The sequence below is a fragment of the Heliconius melpomene genome, chromosome 8, assembly GCF_056956725.1.
Source record: "Heliconius melpomene rosina isolate 202511_hmr_F chromosome 8, ASM5695672v1, whole genome shotgun sequence".
Taxonomy (NCBI): Eukaryota; Metazoa; Arthropoda; class Insecta; order Lepidoptera; family Nymphalidae; genus Heliconius; species Heliconius melpomene.
Window position 1 is genome coordinate 8,203,703 of NC_140396.1, and position 23,224 is coordinate 8,226,926.

General features: G+C 33.6%; 3 protein-coding genes across 4 annotated transcripts; 1 reads left to right on the forward strand and 2 right to left on the reverse strand.

Moving 5' to 3' along the window:
- Nucleotides 1-1,228: 1,228 nt before the first annotated feature.
- On the forward strand, nucleotides 1,229-12,737 carry LOC146536986 (uncharacterized). Its single transcript, XM_085189649.1, has 11 exons — nucleotides 1,229-1,399; nucleotides 1,607-1,823; nucleotides 3,944-4,051; nucleotides 4,816-4,965; nucleotides 5,620-5,720; nucleotides 5,791-6,007; nucleotides 6,225-6,329; nucleotides 6,846-6,988; nucleotides 10,948-11,164; nucleotides 11,875-11,964; nucleotides 12,332-12,737. Exons 1-11 carry the CDS (start codon nucleotides 1,292-1,294, stop codon nucleotides 12,478-12,480), a joined length of 1,605 nt encoding a protein of 534 aa, XP_085045775.1. The 5' UTR covers nucleotides 1,229-1,291; the 3' UTR covers nucleotides 12,481-12,737.
- Nucleotides 12,738-15,057: 2,320 nt separating this feature from the next.
- LOC146536987 (bilin-binding protein-like) lies at nucleotides 15,058-18,981 on the reverse strand. The gene is made up of 4 exons (XM_085189148.1): nucleotides 18,866-18,981; nucleotides 16,357-16,573; nucleotides 15,724-15,831; nucleotides 15,058-15,323 (listed from the first exon to the last, which is right to left on the reverse strand). The coding sequence occupies exons 1-4, from the start codon at nucleotides 18,956-18,958 to the stop codon at nucleotides 15,175-15,177; spliced, it is 567 nt and encodes a 188-aa protein (XP_085045274.1). The 5' UTR covers nucleotides 18,959-18,981; the 3' UTR covers nucleotides 15,058-15,174.
- A 1,857-nt stretch (nucleotides 18,982-20,838) lies between these two features.
- Nucleotides 20,839-22,559, reverse strand: LOC146536988 (bilin-binding protein-like). Of its 2 annotated transcripts, none has more exons than XM_085189146.1 (4): nucleotides 22,385-22,559; nucleotides 21,819-22,035; nucleotides 21,379-21,486; nucleotides 20,839-21,105 (listed from the first exon to the last, which is right to left on the reverse strand). In XM_085189146.1, the coding sequence occupies exons 1-4, from the start codon at nucleotides 22,475-22,477 to the stop codon at nucleotides 20,957-20,959; spliced, it is 567 nt and encodes a 188-aa protein (XP_085045272.1). In that variant the 5' UTR covers nucleotides 22,478-22,559; the 3' UTR covers nucleotides 20,839-20,956. The 2 variants fall into 2 exon arrangements, with proteins under 2 accessions (XP_085045272.1, XP_085045273.1); XM_085189147.1 differs by having other exon boundaries at nucleotides 21,379-21,483; nucleotides 22,385-22,558.
- Nucleotides 22,560-23,224: the final 665 nt, after the last annotated feature.

Sequence of the window (23,224 nt, forward strand, 5' to 3'; positions counted from 1 at the left end):
AGCTTCACGCTGTATCCTGCACACAGCAGGGTAGAAAGAGGGAATCTAGAGTTAAGTTCCACAAGTTCCGCCAAATTCTGTTGAGTGGCGGAATTCAACGCCGCGCTTTGCCTCGACCCCAGAGCGAAAAAAGGAAAATATAAATGAGTGAGGATTGAACCCACAACCAGTCGATTTGGAGTCACACTTTGTTTTTAATCTCTATTAATACTTTAATAAACTAGTAAAAGTTCCCTCCTAGTTACAGCGCATAAAAAATATTAAACGCCTAATAACATCGTCTAGAACCGTCGAAGAAGATAATCGAATCGGTGACTACGCTACTTGTATTACAAAATTGCCCCCCCAAATTGGTGAATGACTGTCTTCCTTTAAACTTTCCATGACTTCTTATTTTGTTTAAATTACGAATAAAGATGCCGATGTGTTGTTGAATAGTCTGGTTGTGAATGCGGTAGTTGTGAGTTCGATGATTTCGAAGGATTTTATTTTCAGCTTCTTGCTTTATGTGTGTGCATAGCAGGGTAGGCAGAGGGGATTTTTGAAACTAGTGTTAAGACACTCTATTCCCGTTAAGACACTACCGTTCTTCACATTTTCGAGGCATTGCGTGTTGAGAGGCAGAATTCAACGTTAACTGGTTCAACGGTTCAGCGCCGTGCTTTGCCTAATTACTAGAGCGAGGAAATGAAAATATTAAATATTTCATTAGAAACCGAGAATTGAACTCATAATCGTTGCGCTTACAGTCGCACTGTGCCGCCGCGCCACGACGGCCTTATGTTGTGCCGATTAATATTGCTTCCAAAAAATCGAAATATTCCGCTTTTTTGTCTTCACACTTTATCCCGCATATAGCATATAGGGCAGAGCACTTCGTTCTCCATGCAATTTTCGAGACATTGCGTGTGGAGAGGCGGTACTAAACGCCGCTATTTGTCTTGTCACCAGAACAAGGAATCTCACTGGAGAGAATGAATTATTATTCATCGAATCAGAATCGAACCCACAACCGTTGTATTTACTATAATACTCACACGCTGTGCACTGCGCCACCACGTCTCAAAACAACTTGTATAAAAATTCAAAATCCAAATGTCTAGTGAAGCAAAATTCAAAAATCTATTTATATATACCAACTACCTAAATAACAACTTTTGGAATAAATTTGAATCCAAAATTGTCCTTTTGACTTTTCTTACTTATTTTTTCTTATTGTTATTATCACATTTGGGTATATAAGACAAGGATTTTTGGGTGTCATCATCAGTTGCAATCACTGCATTCTAAGATGATATTCTTCTGTATCTTCGCTTTGGTAGCGACGGCGTCCGCCAGCGTCTACTCTGAAGGGGAATGCCCGGAAGTGAAGCCTGTAGCCAACTTTAACCTTACTGCTGTAAGTACTATTTTTTTTTATTCACGCATTTCTCTGATAGAGACACCACCTAGTGTTCAGTCACTCCGCTGTACATTAGGGTGTGACGATATAAACATCCGCTGAGAAAAAAACAGAGTAATTTCGTACTACTCAACTTTATTATTATAATAGAAAAATGTAAGACTATGAGATAGCTACAAGTTTTTAAATTTGTATTTTTTCTAGTTTGGACAAGGAACCTGGTATGAGGTGGCAAGATATCCCAACTCGGCCGAATCTGCTGGAAATTGTGGTTTTGCTGAATATACCCTTGACGGTGACGTGATCAAGATTAGGAACAACCATGTGGAGAACAACAAGCTCGTCTGGATAGATGGTGTTGCGGAACTGGATAAAGAAGCCAATGGTTTTGGGAAATTAGTCTACGTTTTGCCGTATGGAGGTATATACTTGTATATAATATATATTTGCTTTATAAATTTTCAATGAGCGTGTAATTGTTGACGCGAGGGTTGTGGGATCGATTCTCGCTCGGAGGAATTAATTATTTAATATTTCCATTTTCTTCGCTGTGGTAACAAGATAAAGCGCGGCAACATGAAATACTTGTATGTCAAAAAATCGATGGAAAGTGGGGAACAGAATGTATTAATAATAGGATCCCTTTGTTTACCCTGGTATGTGCGAGATACTGCGTGAATATAAAAAAAATGAAATAATTGTGGGTTTGATATCCAATCGGGAGAAGTATTAATTAATATTGTTAAATTCATTAAATTAATTTTAGTATTAATTAGTTAATATGAAAAGACAGCTAAATTTCTGTGTAACTACCCTTCCTTAATAAAATTATGTTAAAGCAAATTAATAATCGGATTGGATTACAATTAGATTTATATCTATCTACAAATATCTATCTGAATATTAATATTAGATAGGTATTTTATATATCCTATCCTATCCTATTCTATATCTTATAAAACAAAGTCGCTTTTCGTGTCTGTCTGTTGTTTCTAACTCTTCTTCTTCTAAACCACCCAACGGATTTTGAAGCGGTTTTCACCATTAGGTCGAGCATTTTTCATAGAAGGTTTATATATAGTTTATTATTTGTACATTCTTATATAAGTTAACATAAATGCGATAAATGTGTATAAAGTCCTACCCGTTGAGACACTTTCGCGCATGCGCTGCTTTAATGGTAAGTACTAAATGAAAAAAATGTACTGGAGTATTGTTTCTCTTAATAAGATCTACAAAAAAGTCCGCGACGGCATATTCGTATCTTTTAATAATAACGTGTAGTGATCATTTTTCTGTCTAAAAATAATAATTTCAATATATTTTTTATTGTGAGGGATGTTTTTCCATAATGGTATTAATCCTTATCCTTTAAAATACTTTATTAATTTTCTACGTTTAACAAAGATAAAATTTGCTTTTTACACTATTTCGAAATTGCGAATAGTTTTACAGAAAAACGCATTTAATTGTTGACACATCACGCCGTTGACACCTCAGCTGTATGTTACTCAAGTTTCACTTATCCCTTACTCTCAGTATATAAATAAGTATATCAGTTACGTTGGCCGTTTAATGTAGATCAAAACTGTCTTTTACTGTTTTTCATTTTAATAAGTACTTTAGAAGTTGTTACAATATCAAAAAATCCTTGCTGCGAAACGGCGCGCCACTCGCCATGCGTCCGCCGCGCTCGCCTGCCTTACACGCATCGGTGGTTCAGTGGTAGAATGCTCGCCTGCCACGCGGCCTGCCCGGGTTCGATTCCCGGCCGATGCATTCTATTTAATTTTCCTCACAGGCAGCCACGTAGTGCTTGCTTTTCATCAGGGACAGAATACCCTCTTAAGCATTAACCACAAGTTCGAAAAAAAAACCCGCCTGCCTTTATAGCAACGAAGATTTAGATGCGTTTAGATGAGCGACCTACTAAAAAATCCTTGCTGTGTAAAACAATTGGAAAATCCTTATTGCAACTACGAAAATGCGGGTTGCATTAGGGTTTAATTAATTTTCACATTATCTTAAGTGCTTTGCAAACATACATTATATGAATAATCCAGTAGTAAAAGAGGGCGAAGCCGCAAGGGGGTCGCTAGTATATATATAAAATCGAAAGGTCACTCACTCACTCACACGAAATCTCAGAAACTACATGTGTTAGGAAATTTTGCATAGGAGTTATTTATAGGACGTAGGTGCTCGCTAAGAGGCGAATTTGCAATATTCGACTTCTAAGGGGTTGTTTTGGGATTGAAAGTTTGTATGAAACTGCGTAACTACAAATGCTAGGAGTCTCAAATTTTGCATGGACGTCACTTACAAGTACTCATGGAGACATAAATTAATAATAACGTAGTTCACGCACGCGAAGCCTCGGGCGGGCCGCTAGTTATATTATATTACTTTATATTATAAATTTAGCTTACAAAATTGGCCATAATTGGTCCATGTAGGCGAAGCCACGAACGAAATTGCCATACAATTCCTAATAATTATCAAAATGTATACAGTTTTTAATTTCACTATTTCTCTTACCAGATAACGCTGCCCCCAAAAAGAGCATGTTGGATGTCCTGAAGGTCGATTATAAAAACTACGCAATCGGTTACCATTGCAAATCTGACGAGAAGAACCATAGCCACCAAGGTATGTTTTTATTTTCTATTTAACAGCGTTCTACGCCACAGATATTAAGCGGCTTTGCGCTGTCAGAAAGAAGAGTTTTAATTTTTTTTGAGGCCAATCGTGGAGCTTGGAAAGTGGGGGGCAGAATGTTTTACGCTCCCTTTACCTACCCTACCCTTTTGTTATTGTAGTACAAATTATTCAATATTTAATAAGATAATCTATCAAATGGATTTTGACTCATATCGCTACCTGACATAAATCTGATATGAAAACGAATTTAGATATGAGATAATAAAATTTAATATGGATTTAATCGTACATGGCGTCTAAATAATATCTTAAGAATTTTTATTTTGTATGTTCTAGGCTGTACTTATACTGGATCTCTTTTTTTACATGTATTCTATAATTGTGTAAAGTTATCTTTTTTTACCAATCAATTGCCTTCGTGTTTTTCCCATACAACGTGATATTGGCGAAATTAATTGTGCTCAACTGGCACGCTTTAAACCATAAATATCACAAATATCAAGAAATCAATCAATATAAATTTTTACATAAATTATAGCCTATATAATTATTATTCTGATATATAGCAGTAAGCTATATTATTGTTAAATTTCATACTAAATCCCTTTTTAGTAGATTTTCCATGAAAGTGAAACAAAGATCCATCCTTACAAGCATTTATAATAATAGTAAAATAGGATGAATATTCGATGACTATTAAAAGCTAAGGACTAAGCAGAGTATTATAAACGTAATTTAAATTTTCTTTGCAGATTTTGCATGGATCCTGTCAAGGTCTAAAGTTGTGCCTTTCCACATCAAGTCCGCCATAGACAGATATGTGAGAGAATCCAAGGTCTTGGATTCTAAGAAGTTCATGTGGCCTGACTTCAGCGAAGGAGCTTGCAGGGTTGAGGATAAAATATGAATGAGATAATAATTAAAGTCTTCTTGTCATTTATTTTGAAGCAATTGATAATAAAGTTTGACGCATAATTGTTTCTTTTATTATTTATTATTAAAATCAAATATTTAAGATTATTAAATCGAAATTAGACAAAATAATACTTAAAATTTAAATCATAACAGAGGCAGAGGGAATCTAGTGTTAAGACACTTCGTTCCCCACTTTCCGCCGAATTCTGGAGGTATTGTGTGTTAAGTGGTGGAACTCAACACACTTCGCCTCGACAACAGAGCGAAGAAATGAAAATATAAATTTAAATAAATATTTCATTTCCTCGAGAGGGATGGAACCCAAAACCAGTCAATTTTGCAGTCACACTGAACCCGTGCGCCATGACTAGCCTTGAGGTACGGAACCCTAAAAAGTCTTAGAAATAAACCCTATAAATATGATTACTTGAATGCATTAAGAAATAATTGATTAAGAACTATCATATCGTAATTGGGAATTTGGTTATACTTGGGAATTTATAAATACCTATTGCAAGAATCGACGATCTGTATTGTATCTAAATGGATAACCTTTTATTTTAATACGATGACCCCATATCGAATTATATATAAGGTGGGATTTTTGAAGAAATGACAACTCACGTAGGAGATTTAAGAAGAAAAGGTCGACATGTATTTCTTATTTCTTTTTGCACTCGTAGCGGCGGTCTCCGCTAACTGCCCAGCGGTCAAGCCCGTTGATAACTTCCAGTTTGCCTCTGTAAGTTTACATTTATTTTATTATCTTTTTCGGATTTAATTATTTTATTTATTTATTTATTTATTTTTAGTTCGGTCAAGGTGTTTGGTATGAAGTGGCAAGGTATCCGAATTCTCTTGAAAAAGGTACCATATGTGGTCGCTCGGAATTCAATGCAGAGGGAGATCAGGTTAAAGTGAAGAACTACTACGTTAATGACCACAAAGTTAAATCCGTCGAAGGAGTTGTATCACTCGCTCCCAATGCTGGACAATCTGGTCAAATTATCTACAGCCTCCCATACGGACGTGAGTTGCCAATCTTATTTCACTAAACAGGAATAAATTCTTTTTTCCTGTCAAATCACATCAATAATATAAAAATCAAAAAGTTTTCATATAAAAGGAAATTAAAAAGTAATTCCTCTATTCTCTCTCCCAATTGGAAGAGTCTCCAGATAAAGTAAATATCCACATTGCACAATTAAACTTACTACGAATTTAACATTACTTTTTTTTACTACAGCTAATGGTCCAATCGAAAGTCTCGTCAATGTCATGAATATCGACTACAATAAGTACCTAATTGAATATTTCTGCAAATATGACGAGGCTTCACAAGAAATTAAAGGTAAGTTTGTAATTGTAATATAAATAAATAGCTTTACAAGACGCTATGAAATTTCGAACTATTATTCTTATTTTTTTTTCAGCCAAACCCAAAATTTTGTAATTCTTAACAATAAGATTTTAAATTGATTGGCTTTAGTTTTAAATATATAATGGTAAACCACTTATCTACTATTTAAATAAAATATGTGGTACTCACTTCGATAGAACGAAAAATACAATTTATATTATAGTTGGGCAGTTGAAAATATTTCATACGTCATTTGATAAAAACTGCTGAACAGAGAGCTGAGAGAGAGAGAGAGATAAAGGATTACCATTACCGATTTGATGTGTGGATGTGTAGATGTGACATTTATATCGGTATATTTTTTAAATACCGTAAAATGGCAGGAACAAGTGGAGAGGAAAATCTAACTTTTCTTAACACAGCTCTGATTTTAGAACAGGCTACTTAATTTTTTTATTATTCCCCAAGTTTATTCATTTAATCACTAACATTTGTTTATTTCGACAGAATTCGCATGGATCTTCTCGAGATCTAAGGTTCTTCCTGATGATGATAAAGTTGCCGTTGAAAAGTACTTGAAAGAATCTGATATTTTGGATAGTAAGAGGTTTGAATGGCTAAACTTCAGCGAGGAAAACTGCAAAATCAATGCTTAATTTAGAGAATGAAATGTGATACATACTGTGTAATGTGGGTGTGTTGTCAATAACTTATAAAATAAATATACAGTACTTTAAAATATATTTAATTTTTTTTATTTAATACTTCACCGTGTATTTTACTTATTCAAACTTTCGGAAATATATCCTATCCTATATCTTATAAAACAAAGTCGCTTTTCGTGTCTGTCTGAACTTTCTAACTCTTCTTCTTCTACACCACCCAACGGATTTTTATGCGGTTTTCACCATTAGGTCGTGTATTTCTCAGGGAAGGTTTATATATAGTTTATTATTTGTACATTCTTATGTAAATTAACATAAATACGATAAATGTGTATAAAGTCCTACCCGTCGAGACACTTTCGCGCATGCGCTGCTTTAATGGTAAGTACTACATGAAAATAATGTACTGGAGTATTGTTCCTCTTAATAAGATCTACAAAAAAGTCCGCGACAGCATATTTTTATCTTTTAAGGATAACGTGTAGTGATCATATTTCTGTCTAAAAATAATAATTTCAATATATTTTTTATTGTGAGGGATATTTTTCCATAATGGTATTAATCCTTATCCTTTAAAATACTTTATTAATTTTCTACATTAAACGAAGATAAAATTAGCTTTTTACACTATTTCGAAATTGCGAATAGTTTTAGAGAAAAACGCATTTAATTGTTGACACATCAGCTATGTTTCACTTATCCCTTACTCTCAGCATATAAATAAGTATATTAGTTACGTTGGCCATTTAATGTAGATCAAAACTGTCTTTTACTGTTTTTTTCATTTTAATAAGTTGTTACAATATCAAAACATCCTTGCTGCGAAACGCGCCCCGTGACGTTTTGCTTATACAAGCGCGTCATGAGCAGTCATCGGTGGTTCAGTGGTAGAATGCTCGCCTGCCACGCGGGCAGCCCGGGTTCGATTCCCGGAAAATGCATTCTATTTAATTTTCCTCACAGGCAGCCACGTAATGCTTGCTTTTCGTCAGGGACAGAATACCCTCTTCAGCATTAACCACAAGTTCGAAAAAAAAAACCCACCCGCTATAGAGGCATAGCAACGAAGATTTAGATGCGTTTTCACGTATTGGATAATTGGAGTTGTATGTATTATTTCAGCGCGATATATTTGGTTTCATATTTTTTGTAGTAGTTATTAGTAGGTAGGCTTTTGTTTATAATTTCTTCCGTTTAAAAATAGTCATTTAACTATCTAAAAATAGTCATTTAAATATATTTTAATACGTACTTGAAAAGATTAGTAGCAAAGATTTAAAATTACGGTACCTACTAAAAAATCCTTCCTGTGTAAAACAATTGGAAAATCCTTATTGAAACTACGAAAATGCGGGTTGCATTAGAGTTTAATTAATTTTCACACTATCTTAAGTGCTTTGCAAACATACATTATATGAATAATCCAGTAGTAAAAGCGGGCGAAGCCGCAAGGGGGTCGCTAGTTTATAATAAAAAAAAGTGGAGAACGGACTACTTTAACACTAGGCCCTCATTTACACTGCTAGGTATATGCGGGATAGTGCGTGAATCTGAAAATAAATACTTCTATTATCACTTTAGAGATAAACAATAACCAAGAAAGTGAAAGAAATTATTTACATGCCAACAACTAATAAAATGTGTTATTGTCTGTGATATCTGTTATACGTAACGTTATAAAGAAATTAATATTGATAAGTTTTGTTATATTTGTAACTGACCCATAAATGCTAGTGTCAGAGTGAGTTAAATCACAGATAAGCACAGTATAAAACAATTGTAAATACATTGCATCGCACTCATGTATTACAATTACAATTTAATCGTGATTAAATAATTATTATATAAAAAAAAAATGTTATTGGTTGGTGCACAATTTATATAATATTTAGTTTATCAAAAAAATTGCATGCTATAAATTACATACTGATTGATATAAGTATCTATATAATATATTATTTATACGTTTATTATCTGGTAGTCTAGATAATTGCGAGTTCGATTCCAGTCGGGATTAATTATTTTCATTCCCTGCCCTCATCAGACAAACCGTTACTACTCGCTAGCTATCTATATTTTTGATGAATTTCAGTTTTGGGTTCAAAATATTCAGCATTTTAAAAAATCTAATGAATATTGAGGACACATTTTGATAATGTCACCTTTTTATCAACAGGCTAAATAATATTTTATAACTAGCAGCCCGCCCGCGGCTTCGCCTGCGTGAACTATTTTATTATTAATTTCTGTCTCCATGGCTACGTCCTAGTGACGTCTATGCAAAATTTGAGACTTCTGGCATTTGTAGTAACGAAGTTTCATACAAACTTTCGATCCCAAAAACAACCCCTTAGAAGTCGAATATTGCAAATTCCCGTCTTAGCGAGCACCTACGTCCTATAAGTAACTCCTGTGCAAAATTTGAGATTCCTAGCACATGTAGTTTCTGAGATTTCGTGATGAGTGAGTGACCTTTCGATTTTATATATATAATATAAGATAACAATGTACTTCAGTACAGATTTATGCTACACTAAGTTTAAGAGGTGCAGGTACTAAAATATAATAAATCGGCTTCACGCTGTATCCCGCACACAACAGGGGAGGATCGATCGCAGTCGGGATGAATTATATACAGCAAGGTTGGCAGAGGAATCACAGTGTTAATACACTCCGTTCTCCACTTTCCACCGATACTATCTACCTGAAATATTTCATATTTTCATTTCATCGCCCTGGCAACGAGGCAAAGCTTATCATTGAGTTCCGCTCTCAACAGGCAATGCTTCCAGTATTTGCACCGCACTCATTCCTCACCCACTCCCCATTATGTTAAAGGGGACGTAGTGACTTAACACTAGGTTCTATTAGTTGCTAATAATGATCGTAATTGAAATATTAAAATAATAAATAAATCTAGATTTATTTTCTATCAGGTAAGATATGCTTTATTTACAGCTTTAATGAAATGATAATAATGAATAAAAAAATAAAATAATAATATTAAAAAAATCTAAAATAGAATGTTCGGTACCATTGGACAATTGGGAAAATTTCCTCGGTACTTTTGGTTTCGACAGCATCCGCTGATTCAAGGCTTAGAAAAATAAGTAATTTCATTTTCTTTCTGTTGATCTAGTAATAAGTAAGCCAAAAAGCACCGTTGAGTGCGACCACTTCAAGTCGATATGTGCTTTAAACGGATAGAAACTGCTAAAATCAGTAAGTTTCTCCTGATTCGATACAACTATATTTGTATTTCTCTTTCAACTCCTGAAGATGAATGGAATCGATATACCTACTACAAATTGTAAGAAGTAATATCAGTTACACAATTATAGTTAGGATAATTTTTTTTGTGCATATATTTACTAATCGATAATGAATAATATTTAGGATTATATGTATATATAATATACATAATAAGAAAAAAATCCAACTCGCATTCATAGGTCGTATATCATATTTTTGAAATAATTTAATACATCTAATTCTAAATACTATCAGGTAATTGTAATATTTATCGTTGCTATTTATTTGTCAGTCTGTTTACATAGATAACCTTGTACTTACACAAGATGACCCTTTTGTATATAAGACGTTAAGATTTTAAATATTCATTATTTGTCCACAGGCCTTTACAAGAATAAGTCAAAATGCTCCCAATAGTGTTGTTTGCTGTCATAGCATCAGTTTCTGCTAACTGTTGTCCGAAGGTCAAATCTGTTGATAATTTCCAGATAGCTAATGTGAGTGTTGCTTTTGTGCTTACTGGTGTTCAAAATTTTGTTATAAATTCTATTATTATATTTATAAATTCTATAAATTAAAATAAATTATATTACCATAGAAATTAGTAAAGTGCAAAGAAGAAGAAAAACGAATAGTAAAAAAAAATAAGCAATCAAATTCCGAAAAATTAACATGTATCGCAAAAATTTTAGTTTGGAAATGGGATCTGGTATGAGGTGGCCAGGTACTCCGGTGGCGCTCCCAGCGGTAGTGTCTGTGGTCACGCTGAATACAAATTGGAAGGCGAAGAGATCAAAATGAAGAATCACTTTGTTATCAATAACAAAGCTGATATCATCGATAGCGTGGCACGCCTCGCACCTGATGCAGGACAATCTGGGAAACTTATATTGAAAAATCAATATGGAGGTACGTTTTGGGTTGTAATTTATTTAAATGTATATTTCCATTTCTTCCTCCAGTATTCGGCTGAAAGAGGGGGACGGAGTGTCTATATACTAGGTTCCATCTGTCTACCTGCTGTGTGCGCGATACAGCTTGAAGCTAAAACTGTTATACAATTTTTTTGGGTTTATCCATATATCTTTTGTATTTTACTTGACAACTTCAGGATATCAAGTAAGACTCTGTTACCCACTGGTCTTTAATAAAGCACCTTTATTTTATTTAATATAATAGAGAAAATAAAACAATTGAAAATAAAACTCATAGCTTTTTAAACACGTTTTTGTCTCTTCCTATAATGTGCTAAATAGATTATTAGCAGGTTTACACTTTAAGCCGACGATATATAGCTTAAGAAAGTTTAGCGTAATGTTAAAGTCGTCGTAACTCAAGTACAGTTTATGAATATTAACACGACGGTTGGGGGTTCAAGTACCACTTGTAAGTATGGATTATTTTTATTTAATCGCTTTGGTAACAAAACAAAGTTGGTAACAAAGTGTCGCTAAGCCACTTCCACTTCCTTAAGAATACTTTGGTTCTAACCGGAATATAGCATGAATCTAAAATGAAATTCTTCTCATTGATGTAACTTAACATCTTTTATTTATATTTAGTAGTACTTAATGATTGGAATATAATACAATTTTTGTAATATTTCTTTTTCTCAACAGAACACATTTTGGAGATCGTCGATATTGATTATGAAAAGTACTTTATTGCATACTTCTGTAATTTCAATGAGAAATCCCACAGTCACATTGGTAAGGAATTTCAAATATATTCGTATATGATAATACCTGTTTATATTACAAACAGAGATAACTTACTTAAAATTATACTTCTTTTATCTCCAGTCTCCATGACGTTAAGTGAACCGCTCCTTAATACCTCGCTGGTGTTTTCCTTTTAAATATTTACCATCAACTCAATAAGGATTGAACCTACAATTGACGTGTATAAATAGCCACGTTACTATTTAATATTTCTCCATAGTCAAAGAAATGAAATATCAATCCATTTGTTTCCATCAAAAAATATTTTTTAATTCGATAGTAGTTCCTGAGATCCAAGGGTTTTCAGCTTTATAATATTAGTATAGTAGTATAGATAATTAATTTATTTTAACAGATTATGCCTGGATCTTCTCAAGGTCCAAAGTGCTTTCTGAAGATGCTAAAGCTGCTATCGACAAGTTCGTGAAGGAGTCTAATGTGTTGCAGAGTGACAAATTCAATTGGCTCAGTTTCGGCGATGATATTTGCAAAGTTGACGCTTGAATTAAATAAAATTTGAAAGTATATATAATAAAAGTCTTTCTACAATAAAATAAAAAAGAATCGTATAAAAATTTAATTTTCAATTTCCACCTTATTCATATATTATTGAATGCGTGAAAGAAACTTTTAAAATAAATGTTATGGATTTTATTTCTACACTAGCGACCCTCTTGCGGCTTCGCCCGCTTTAACTACTGGATTATTCATGTAATGTATGCACTTAAGATAATGTGAAAATTAATTAAACCCTAATGCAACCCGCGTTTTTGTAGTTTCAATAAGGATTTTCCAATTGTTTTACAAAGCAAGGATTTTTTAATAGGTACCGTAATTTTAAATCTGTGCTACTAATCTTTTCAAGTACTTATTGAAATATATTTAAATGACTATTTTTAAACGGAAGAAATTATAAACAAAAACCTACCTACTAATAACTACTACAAAAAAAGTGAAACCAAATATATCGCGCTTAAATAATACATTCAACTCCAATTATCCAATACGTGCAAACGCATCTAACTAAATCTTCGTTGCTATAGAGGCAGCCGGGTTTTTTTTTCGAGCTTGTGGTTAATGCTGAAGGGGGTATTCTGTCCCTGATGAAAAGCAAGCACGACGTGGCTGCCTGTGAGGAAAATTAAATAGAATGCATCGGCCGGGAATCGAACCCGGGCCGCCCGCGTGGCAGGCGAGCATTCTACCACTGAACCACCGATGCGTGTAAGGCAGGCGGGCGCGGCGGACGCGCTTGTATAAGCATAACGTCGCGAGGCGCGTTTCGCAGCAAGGATTTTTTGATATTGTAACAACTTCTAAAGTACTTATTAAAATGAAAAACAGAAAAGACAGTTTTGATCTACATTAAATGGCCAACGTAACTAATATACTTATTTATATGCTGAGAGTACGGGATAAGTGAAACTTGACTCGATACAGTTGATGTGTGAACGGCGTGATGTTTCAATAATTAAATGCGTTTTTCTCTAAAACTATTCGCAATTTCGAAATAGTTTAAAAAGCAAATTTTATCTTCGTTTAACGTAGAAATTTAATAAAGTATTTTAAAGGATAAGGATTAATACCATTATGGAAAAATATCCCTCACAATAAAAAATATATTGAAATTACTATTTTTAGACAGAAATATGATCACTACACGTTATTCTTAAAAGATACGAATATGCCATCGCGGACTTTTTTGTAGATCTTATTAAGAGAAACGATACTCCAGTACATTTTTTTCATGTAGCATTTACCATTAAAGCAGCGCATGCGCCAAAGTGTCTCAGCGGGTAGGACTTTATACACATTTATCGTATTTATGTTAATTTACATAAGAATGTACAAATAATAAACTATATATAAACCTTACCTGAGAAATACTCGACCTAATGGTGAAAATCACATCCAAATCCGTTGAGTGGTTTAGAAGAAGAAGAGTTAGAAAGTTCAGACAGACAAAAAGCGACTTTGTTTTATAAGATATAGGATAGGATAGGATAGGATAGGATAGGATAGGATAGGATAAAGCACGCCATTGAGTTTCACCAAACAATTTATTTTTAACTTCATTCTGTATACCGCACATAGCAGGGTAGGCAAATGGAACCTGGGAACCTAATGTTAAGACACTCTGTTCTACCGAGTTCTTGAGGCATTGCGTGTGGAGTGCAACTCAACAAGTGAGCTACCAAAACTTAAAATAAATTCAAAACGTAAATTAAAATATTAAATATTTTTCCCCATAAGTGGGAATCGAACCCACAACCGTCGCGTACAGTACTCTTGTGCCCCAGCCCCACCACTGACGGCTTCCACACACTCTCGATTCATCAAAACTACATATCAATTAGTGCAACAACGACGTATTTACAACTTTCGAAATTTTTTAGGATGTTATGCAATCTAATTTTATTAACAGTCATTCCCCGTATAATATATATATTTTTTTATTATTTAAAAAATATTTTATATAAGCTAATCCATGTCCTATACATTAATAAAGAATGAGTGATACATTTCTAATTTACATTTATTATATATTAATAATAAAAAAACCTTATCTATAAACATAATATCGTTATAACCTCACGTTGAAATCAACGTGGAGGGTTATCACATGATAACAATTTTACAATCATAAGTGGTTAAAGTAAAAAAAAACTCAACTGTCTAACTATCTAACAGAGGCCGTCGTGGCGCAGCGGCACAAAGGTGTGAATGTAACGCGACAGTTGTGGGTTCGATCCCCACTCGAGGAAGTGAAATATTTATTTACATTTATATTTCCATTTCTTCGGTCTAGTGTCGAGGCAAAGCGCGGCGTTGAGTTCTGCCACTTAACACGCAATGCCTCCAGAATTTAGCAGGAAGTGGGAAACGGAGTGTCTTAACACTAGATTCTTTCCTCTGTCTATCCTGCTGTGTGCGGGATACAGCGTGAAGCTGAATAGTAGGGTCTCATCTTACCATTTGGGTGCTTATTGTCATAGAACCATTATACCTTACACAGTAAACTCCACGCGAGGCGTTGTAAGAGTTTTATTTTGACGGAGAGTGTAGTCAATAAAACTAAAATTTCTGTTTGAATATATTGTCAACAATATATATTAATATATTATCTAATATATTTCATTACATTTGTATATCCAGGGTGAGATCGTTATTGTTGCTGTTTTCTGCATCATATTATTCCTAAGGTATTACTTTGCAAGCTTCTTCAGTAAATTTCGGCCAAATGAATTTCTTACTATCCAAAAGTTTGGATTCACTAATAAACTTGTCAACAGCGGCCTTGGCATCAGCAGAGAGAACTTTTGTTCTAGAGAAAACCCAAGCAAAGTCTGGAAAGAACCAAGTATATATTTAAGAAAATTATTTTGTGCGGAACAGAGTGTCTTACCACTACATTTCCTCTGCCTACTCTGCTGTATGGGTGTGCTGGGAATACAGCGTGAAGTTGATTTTTTTTAGTTTATAGATTTATGCTCTTTCCCGAGCAGGCTGAAGGGTAGACAGAAATAATCTAGTGTTAAGGGACTCTGTTATGGTTTCCCCACATACGAATTTTACGCGTTAAATAGCGGAACTCAACGACGCCATTTGTCTACCAGGGCGGAGAAGCCAAATTAATTTGAATATACCTCGAGTGGGTCGAACCGACAACCGTCTCGCTTAGAGTCAGCTACTCTACTGCATCACGATGGCTTCTAAAATATTAAATAATATAGAAAAATATCATACCCTGATAGCTTTGTGAATCTTGGTCACATTTGCAGTAGTAGCCGATACAGTAGTTATCGTAGTCGATCGCTAAGATGTTGAAAATGCTATCAGAAATTGAACGCCCGGCTGGAAAAAATACTTTATGATAAATACTGCACTTATAAAAGATATTTTTTTAGATAAAATGTAGAAGTTTGCAAATTTAGACAGTTTCTAAAAGCCCGGGGTAAAAATCTCACAATTATTTAAACAAATGCACAAAATTTTCCACTGTTCTCGAACTTTAATCAGGGTCAGGATCTCTTTGTAAAGTGAATATATCAATAAATTAAATATTGAACGCGGATCAAAAATAACTGCTTATATAATAATAATAACAGCAAATATTATTAATAGAGATGAGACTGTTGCAGTGTTTTTATTCTCTTAGCTTCCTTCTTTTGCTTCATGGTCCATCCAGCAGGGTAGGCAGACGAAACCCTTTCAATTTCGGGATTATGTGTGTTGATTGGCGGAAACGCCGCGGAAATGAAAATAATTAATTCCCCTTAATGGTAATCGAACTCACAACCGTCACGTATATATACTCGTATATCGTGGGTTATTAATTAAATATTTCATTTTAGAGCATTACAATATAGCATTACTTACGTCCATACGGATACTGGAAGAGAATCTTGCCTGATTTACCAGCACTTGGGGCTGGTCTACCTGGTTCTTCAATAGTGTACGCTTTGTTTTTACGAACAAAATAGTTTTTCACTTTTATTTCATCTCCGACGAGGGTGTATTCCGCGTGGCCACACACGCTACCTTCTTCAGCAGGGTGGTTGTATCTCGCGACTTCGTACCATATGCCTTGTCCGAACTGTAATTATAAAATTGAATATAGAGGTGGCCGTCTTGGCGTGTTTAACTGTGAGATGATTGTGAATTCGCCAATAAACACGCAAAATCACGAAAATCGGGCGGTGCATGAGGAATGAGATACTCGTGTGAACAAGATAAACCTAACGACTAATTATTTATCAAAATCGGTTCACTGGCTTAGAAGTTACAATGGAACAAATGAACGGATATACCATGCGCACTAAAACCATAACCCTCATTTGTCCTTCGTCGCAGTTGGATATAAAAAAGTTTGTACGATCTATATGTATATATGACGAGTAAAATCCGGGTCAATGCATTAAAATAAACACCTTTGAGAGAAGATAATTTATCTAGAAGGGGTGCAAAGTATATGTAAGATATTTTATTTAGATATAGATAAAAAGACACGACGATTTTCCTTGTATTTTTTGATGGCGGTTAAAGTTCAATAAACATTTCGGCTTATAAATAAAAAGGCAATATTAAGAAAAAATAAACATGATTTTAACTGCTTTTCTAAAAAAATATCCGCCATTTGGCTGTAGCGGTCATATTGGATTTGCCGATTAACATAATTTCGATAACATTAGAACCCGAGAGAGGTAACTTGAAACTTATAAAAATAGATTAGTGTTGAAAAAGGAACTTAAAACGCATATAAACAAACATAATCAATATAAATAACATTTTACTTAAAATTACCAAATTACTTAATATATGGGTTACGAAAAAGGTGACAAGCCAAGCCAAGGTGACAGCAAAATTGGTAGATTATTTTGCTCCTGTAATATCAAAATGAGGGTATTTAAAAAATAATTAATAAACAAAGTGCATACAATATAAGTGGAGACCGCGCTTAGGCAAGCGTAGTGTAGGACGCCCTGCAGCACGATGGACAGACGATTTAAAGAAGGTGAAGATGGATGCGAGAAGCCCTAACACCGGGATGGTTGGCGCTTGATGAGGTAGGCCTACGTTCAGCAGTGGACGGCGATAGGCTGATGAAATAAAAAAGTAAAAAAAAAATTTTAAGTTAAACGGTTTTATATTGCAGATAAATGTACTAAAAGCTAAAAAATAATTTCATAGAAATTATGATTACTAAAATTTAATCGTGGGGCACGTCCAATATCTACAATTGAAAGACATAGCGTGAGACTTCACCCACCTAGTGGTAAGTAGCAAGTGTCCCCACGATTTTATTTTAGTAATCATAATTTCTATGAAATTATTTTTTAGCTTTTAGTACATTTATCTGCAATATAAAACCGTTTAACTTAAAATTTTTTTTTTACTTTTTTATTTTTAAGTTTTTAGTTTTTATTTCTCATGCTATTCAATTCGTTGAAATGAGGCTCGATGTCTCATTATTGCAAGGTTAATGGAGAATGTTACGAACGACCCCCCCAGAGGTCCAATAGAGGGACAAGGCTATGTACAACAAGATGTGCCTGAATCTTGAGGGGAAAACGCTAACGACATATCATTTTTATCCACCTAGTGCCATACAGTTCTCGGCGCGCTTTTACCTTTTACCTTGGGTGGTGTACCCCTAGCGACGTCTCATTTTTAGGCACCCTATAGCCACACAGTCCTCGACAGGATATCAGATCTTGACTTAGGTGGGAGATTCATATTGTAATTGTGTATAGTATACTGTATTATACTTACCAAGCCCTTTATTTTGATACCCATATTGATGGGATTGAAAACTACATTATCCGCCATTTTGTAGCAGTGGCCATCTTTGATTTTGATTTTGTATAGTGCCCTGAATTCTACTTGACAAGCCCTTTCATTTGATACCCATATTGATGGGATCGAAAAAAACTAACTTGTCCGCCATCTTGTAGCGGCGGCCATCTTGGATTTTGATTTTGTGTAGTCCACTGAATTCTACTTGACAAGCCCTTTCATTTGATACCCGTATTGATAGGATTGAAAAAAACTAACTTGTCCGCCATCTTGTAGTGTTGGCCATCTTGGATTTTGATTTTGTATAGTCCACTGAATTCTAATTGACAAGCCCTTTCATTTGATACCCATATTGATGGGATTGAAAAAAACTAAGTTGTCCGCCATCTTGTAGCGGCGGCCATCTTGGATTCACAATAATATTGAATATGGATAATTGTATTGTCACCAGAATCAAAGGCGTATACCAAATTTCAGATCAATCGGTTAACGGGAAGAGGGTTAAATTTCAATTACTAAATTTGACCCAAACAAACAAACAAACGGGGTGAGCTAAATAAAACCGTTTAAAAATACAATATATTGTACTTACTGTCTTAAATTGAAAGTTATCAACAGTTTTGATATCTGGACAGCCATTGGCCGAGACTGATGCGACGAGGCCTACTGGCGCTATCAAAGACATATTGACTTATACCGACTTTTACAGATCTGTGAATGAATTGCGTAATTTCGAAAAATCTTTAGTTTATATATACATCCCAGTTGCAGGTCATGAATATAAAAATGTTGGGTTATCGACATATTTTATGGCTATTTGTCTTCTTGCATAAAGTTGTCTTATCAAGTCGTTTACGATGGTCACTTACCGGTTGTTTAATGAATTGATTTCAAATTCGTATATTTTAAAGTAAATAGCATTTGTTTGGACATCTTAACGAGCAATTTAATATAAAACTGGTCAATAGCGCAACAGTCTCGCCCACCGAGTATTATCAATTCCATTAGTAAGTCGTTACATATACTCCATCTCATTATGGTATGGTAAAATAAATATAAAAAGAAAAATATAAAAATAAAAAATATAATATAATATAAAATAAATATCCTCAGCTATAGGTACCAACCAGGTTTTAATTTATGTATGTATCTTCTATTATAATAATAAATAAATAATAATAATAACCATATTCTCCTCTTCTGGATTTTGAATTGTTGGTGCTATTTAACCCATTTTTCTTCAAGTTTCAATTCTTTACTATAATTGCAGCTTCTTTCATTAATGTCAGTTGACAATAAATTTCCTTTATAAGCTAATATTTGGTTAATAAGTCTTGGAATTTATCCTATCATAAATGTATGAAACATTTATAGATGTAATATTTTTCCAACAACCTATTTCATAAAAAAAAATACGACTTAGTGATTCTATTAAATGCCCAAATTCAATAGTTATAAGATTTCACATTTTAGGCAGCCTCTATAACTGCATTTTTTGTTTTTTTTTTGCCTATAACTTTTTATATATTTTGTTTTATTTGTACAGTGAGTACTCACTTCTTGCAAAATTTAATAATTCTAAGTCTACAGAACATAGATCTGGATAATAGATATTAATTTCAGCTTGACACCGCCACATGTTCTTAAAAAAACATGTATAAGGCTTTCGTCTTTTTCTTTTGAAGACGTACCCCTAAAAGTGACAAAAATCAGAGTATAATTACTAAAAAAAATTATTATTGACATAAAAAATAATCAAATGATAAACAAGTTTTTTGGGCATTTTATGGACTTTTTATAGCTGATAAAAACTTATTTTCTTATTTAACTTGACAATGTATCCTAGTAGGTTTAGGTAGAGTAGGTGTAGGCAGAGGAAACTTAATATGACATTTTTGTCTCCACTCTCTGCCCAATTTCAGACATTTTGATGTTCGAATTCAAATTCAAAATATTCTGGATTTAAATAGACTAAGTAGTAAAAGCACTTTTGAATCGTCGAATGAACATATAGATAAAAAAGCTACCACCGGTGCGGAAGGCAGTTCTGCTGAGAAGAGCCGGCAAGAAACTCAACAGTTGCTCTTTTCAAAATCAATGGTACAATCTATTACATTAGCTGGCAGCCATCCTGCATTACATTCAATAGACATTAATTCCATACATGTTTATCTTCTAAATATTCTTGAACACTGTAATAAGCTAACTTGTTAGTATTTTTTTTTATGTTAATTGATTTATGAGATTAATATAAGTCTTTAGATCAAGCGCACTACCGCAAAGCGGCCGATAAGTTAAATAAATGCCCCGGAGTGACGTCTTCAGCATTATCTACGTTCATACAAATGCGTATTATTCATAATTAAGTATACTAATTATGTGTTTTTTTTCAGCTTCACGCTTTATCCCGCATACAGTAGGGTAGGCAGAGGGAAATTTTCGTTATATTTCATAAATTAAAACATTGATAATTATTTATAAAGTTACATTTTATTTCTACTTCTATTATTAAAATAAAAAGAAAGGGAAGTCAGGTTAGGAATCATTTTAATAAAAGTAATATGCATATTTTATAAATTTATTTTTAGATTATATTGCCGAGTACACTAATGTACTGAAAAAAATATTTCACAATTCCAAAACCGCTTTATTTTATTAAATTTATCACATTTTTAAGGCTATTTCAAGCTTCAACTTTACAAGCCTCCTCGCTGAACTTAGGCCACTCGAACTGCTCAGCATTCAACACTATGCATTCCTTTAAATATTTGTCAACGACTGCCTTCGATTCGGCGGAGAGATTCTTAGATCTAGCAAGGATCCAAGCGAATTCTGCAATAAAAGAATAAGTTAAATTATTTTTTAAATAATTTTCTTGTCTATCTATATTTTTCTTATCTATATTTCTATTTTATCTAAAAATTACGAGAACTATTCGATTATATACAAATTACGTAATTCCTAAAGTATGTTTATGATTACATATATCTAATTTATGAAATTATATATTTTAAAATTTCATGTTTTTTATTATATTAAATTCATTCATAATATAATTTCAGAAAACGTATAAAAATTAAAGAGTTCCTCATAGGTCATAGATACCTTGTTGTTTTTGTGAAGTTTCATCATATTTGCAATAATATGCGATAAGATATTTGTCATAGTCGATCGCTAAGATATTCAAAATACTATCACTTAACGCGTCTCCTGCTGAAATAAAATAGTTTATTTTAATATAAGATGAAAAACTGCAATAATACTAGCTAGCCGCTATAAGAAAAACGTACATAAATAAAAAATATTTTTTTACTAATTCTTAGGACCAAGTATAAATTTCTTTTTTTCGATTTACAAGGACTCTTGAGAAATAACGCGAAACAAAAGTCACACTTTACTTTAATTTAAATTGTTCAAATAAATGACTGACTGACTGACTGTGAGTTAATAAAATGAAAATTAGTATTCAAATTAAATTAGAATTCTCCCATGCTACCAATAAGACTAACAATGGAACCAAAAATATAATTATTTTATTAAATTACCTCCATGATGTATACTGTGGGCCACTTTTCCTGCTTTTCCAGCATCCGGGGCAAGTTTTGCAATACCTTCAACGTATACACCTTTCTTATTGACAACGTGAAAATTTTTCACCTTAATCTCATCTCCTTCTAACTTGTATTCTGCGGAACCACAATCACCGATGTCTATTCCTGCATTAGGGTACCGTGCTACTTCATACCAAATGCCTTGACCATACTGGAAAGAAATGTATGGGGAGTTTGATTTTGATGATGCTATAAGTTTAGTTTTGGAAAGTATTGTATGGTTTTTTAGTTTCTCTACATTTCGCTTATCATTCTGAAAATATTTAGAATGCTAATATAACAAACCCAACAATATTTAAAAGTATACAATTTTCTATAAGATATTCCGGTTACAATTAACTGTTTTATGACTTGGATTCTAAATAATATATAAGAACAAATATCCAGAGATATTCAGAGACTAAAGAATGAAAGAATGGGGGTCCCTTATTTCATTACCTCGTTTAATTATAAAAGACGTGAATTTAATTAAAAAATATATGATATTTAGTACAACTTACAGATGTAAAATTAAAATTTTCAACAGGCTGCACTTCTGGACAAGAGTTGGCAGCGACGGACACGATCAAAAATAAAAAAGCGAAGCGATACATCGTTGTTATACGTTGATCTTACTCTCAAAGGATCCTTTATTCCACTAATTCGATTAAGTTCAGAGTTCTCGTTTTATACTCCTCCCGGTCCCGATTTGTCTAATGCAAGGTCAAGTTCTCGGTAATATGTTCCTATTTGAATATCGGGTTCAGACGTCTATATAATATCTATATACAGGATGTTAACAGTATTTATCAATTTTACCTCCTCTCATGTATGTTTGGTGATTTTCAGTGATTATAAAATCTTGAAAAACATACAAAATAATTCTACCTTTAGAATCTGTGCAATTATTTTTTTTTAAATAAGTTAATAATATATGGATACGGAAAATTAAATTGAAATATTATAATGGACCTTCTGTATCATAAAACAGATTAAAACTATCACTCTATATATCTTGGAAATACCGACCAAACAAAAATGGACCATGGATGGATGGATAGATGGATAACCCGAAAGTTATTGGTAATGATTATTTTAACGTTAATTATTAGGGATAGTGATCATATTGGGACATGTGCCAGCCAAGAGTCAATTCAATTCATTTCTATATGCCGCAAAAGACCGTGCAAAGTGGAGTAAGTTGAGTAGGAAGGCAGATCCTGGCAATAGCCGGGGTTAATGCCAGGAGGAAGAAGATTTCTCTATGCATTTTCTGAATTTTTCTTTCGTTTTCGCCCGTTAAGTAAGACCTTGGTGAATTCGCAGCCTTCGGCACAAGCCTGACGTTGTGGCACATTGCT

Excerpts from the sequence above, each read along its gene's own strand:
- LOC146536988 (XM_085189146.1), bottom strand. The coding sequence starts at position 22,477 with ATGTATCGCTTCGCTTTTTTATTTTTGATCGTGTCCGTCGCTGCCAAC. Across the intron at positions 22,036-22,384 it reads AAAATTTTAATTTTACATCT|TATGGTCAAGGCATTTGGTA; the intron begins GTAAGTTGTACT and ends ATTTCTTTCCAG. Across the intron at positions 21,487-21,818 it reads CCACAGTATACATCATGGAG|CAGGAGACGCGTTAAGTGAT; the intron begins GTAATTTAATAA and ends ATTTTATTTCAG.
- LOC146536987 (XM_085189148.1), bottom strand. The coding sequence starts at position 18,958 with ATGTCTTTGATAGCGCCAGTAGGCCTCGTCGCATCAGTCTCGGCCAAT. Across the intron at positions 15,832-16,356 it reads CTTCCAGTATCCGTATGGAC|CCGGGCGTTCAATTTCTGAT; the intron begins GTAAGTAATGCT and ends TATTTTTTCCAG. Across the intron at positions 15,324-15,723 it reads AGATTCACAAAGCTATCAGG|ACTTTGCTTGGGTTTTCTCT; the intron begins GTATGATATTTT and ends GGTTCTTTCCAG.
- LOC146536986 (XM_085189649.1), top strand. The coding sequence starts at position 1,292 with ATGATATTCTTCTGTATCTTCGCTTTGGTAGCGACGGCGTCCGCCAGC. Across the intron at positions 4,052-4,815 it reads GAAGAACCATAGCCACCAAG|ATTTTGCATGGATCCTGTCA; the intron begins GTATGTTTTTAT and ends TTTTCTTTGCAG. Across the intron at positions 6,008-6,224 it reads CTACAGCCTCCCATACGGAC|CTAATGGTCCAATCGAAAGT; the intron begins GTGAGTTGCCAA and ends TTTTTACTACAG.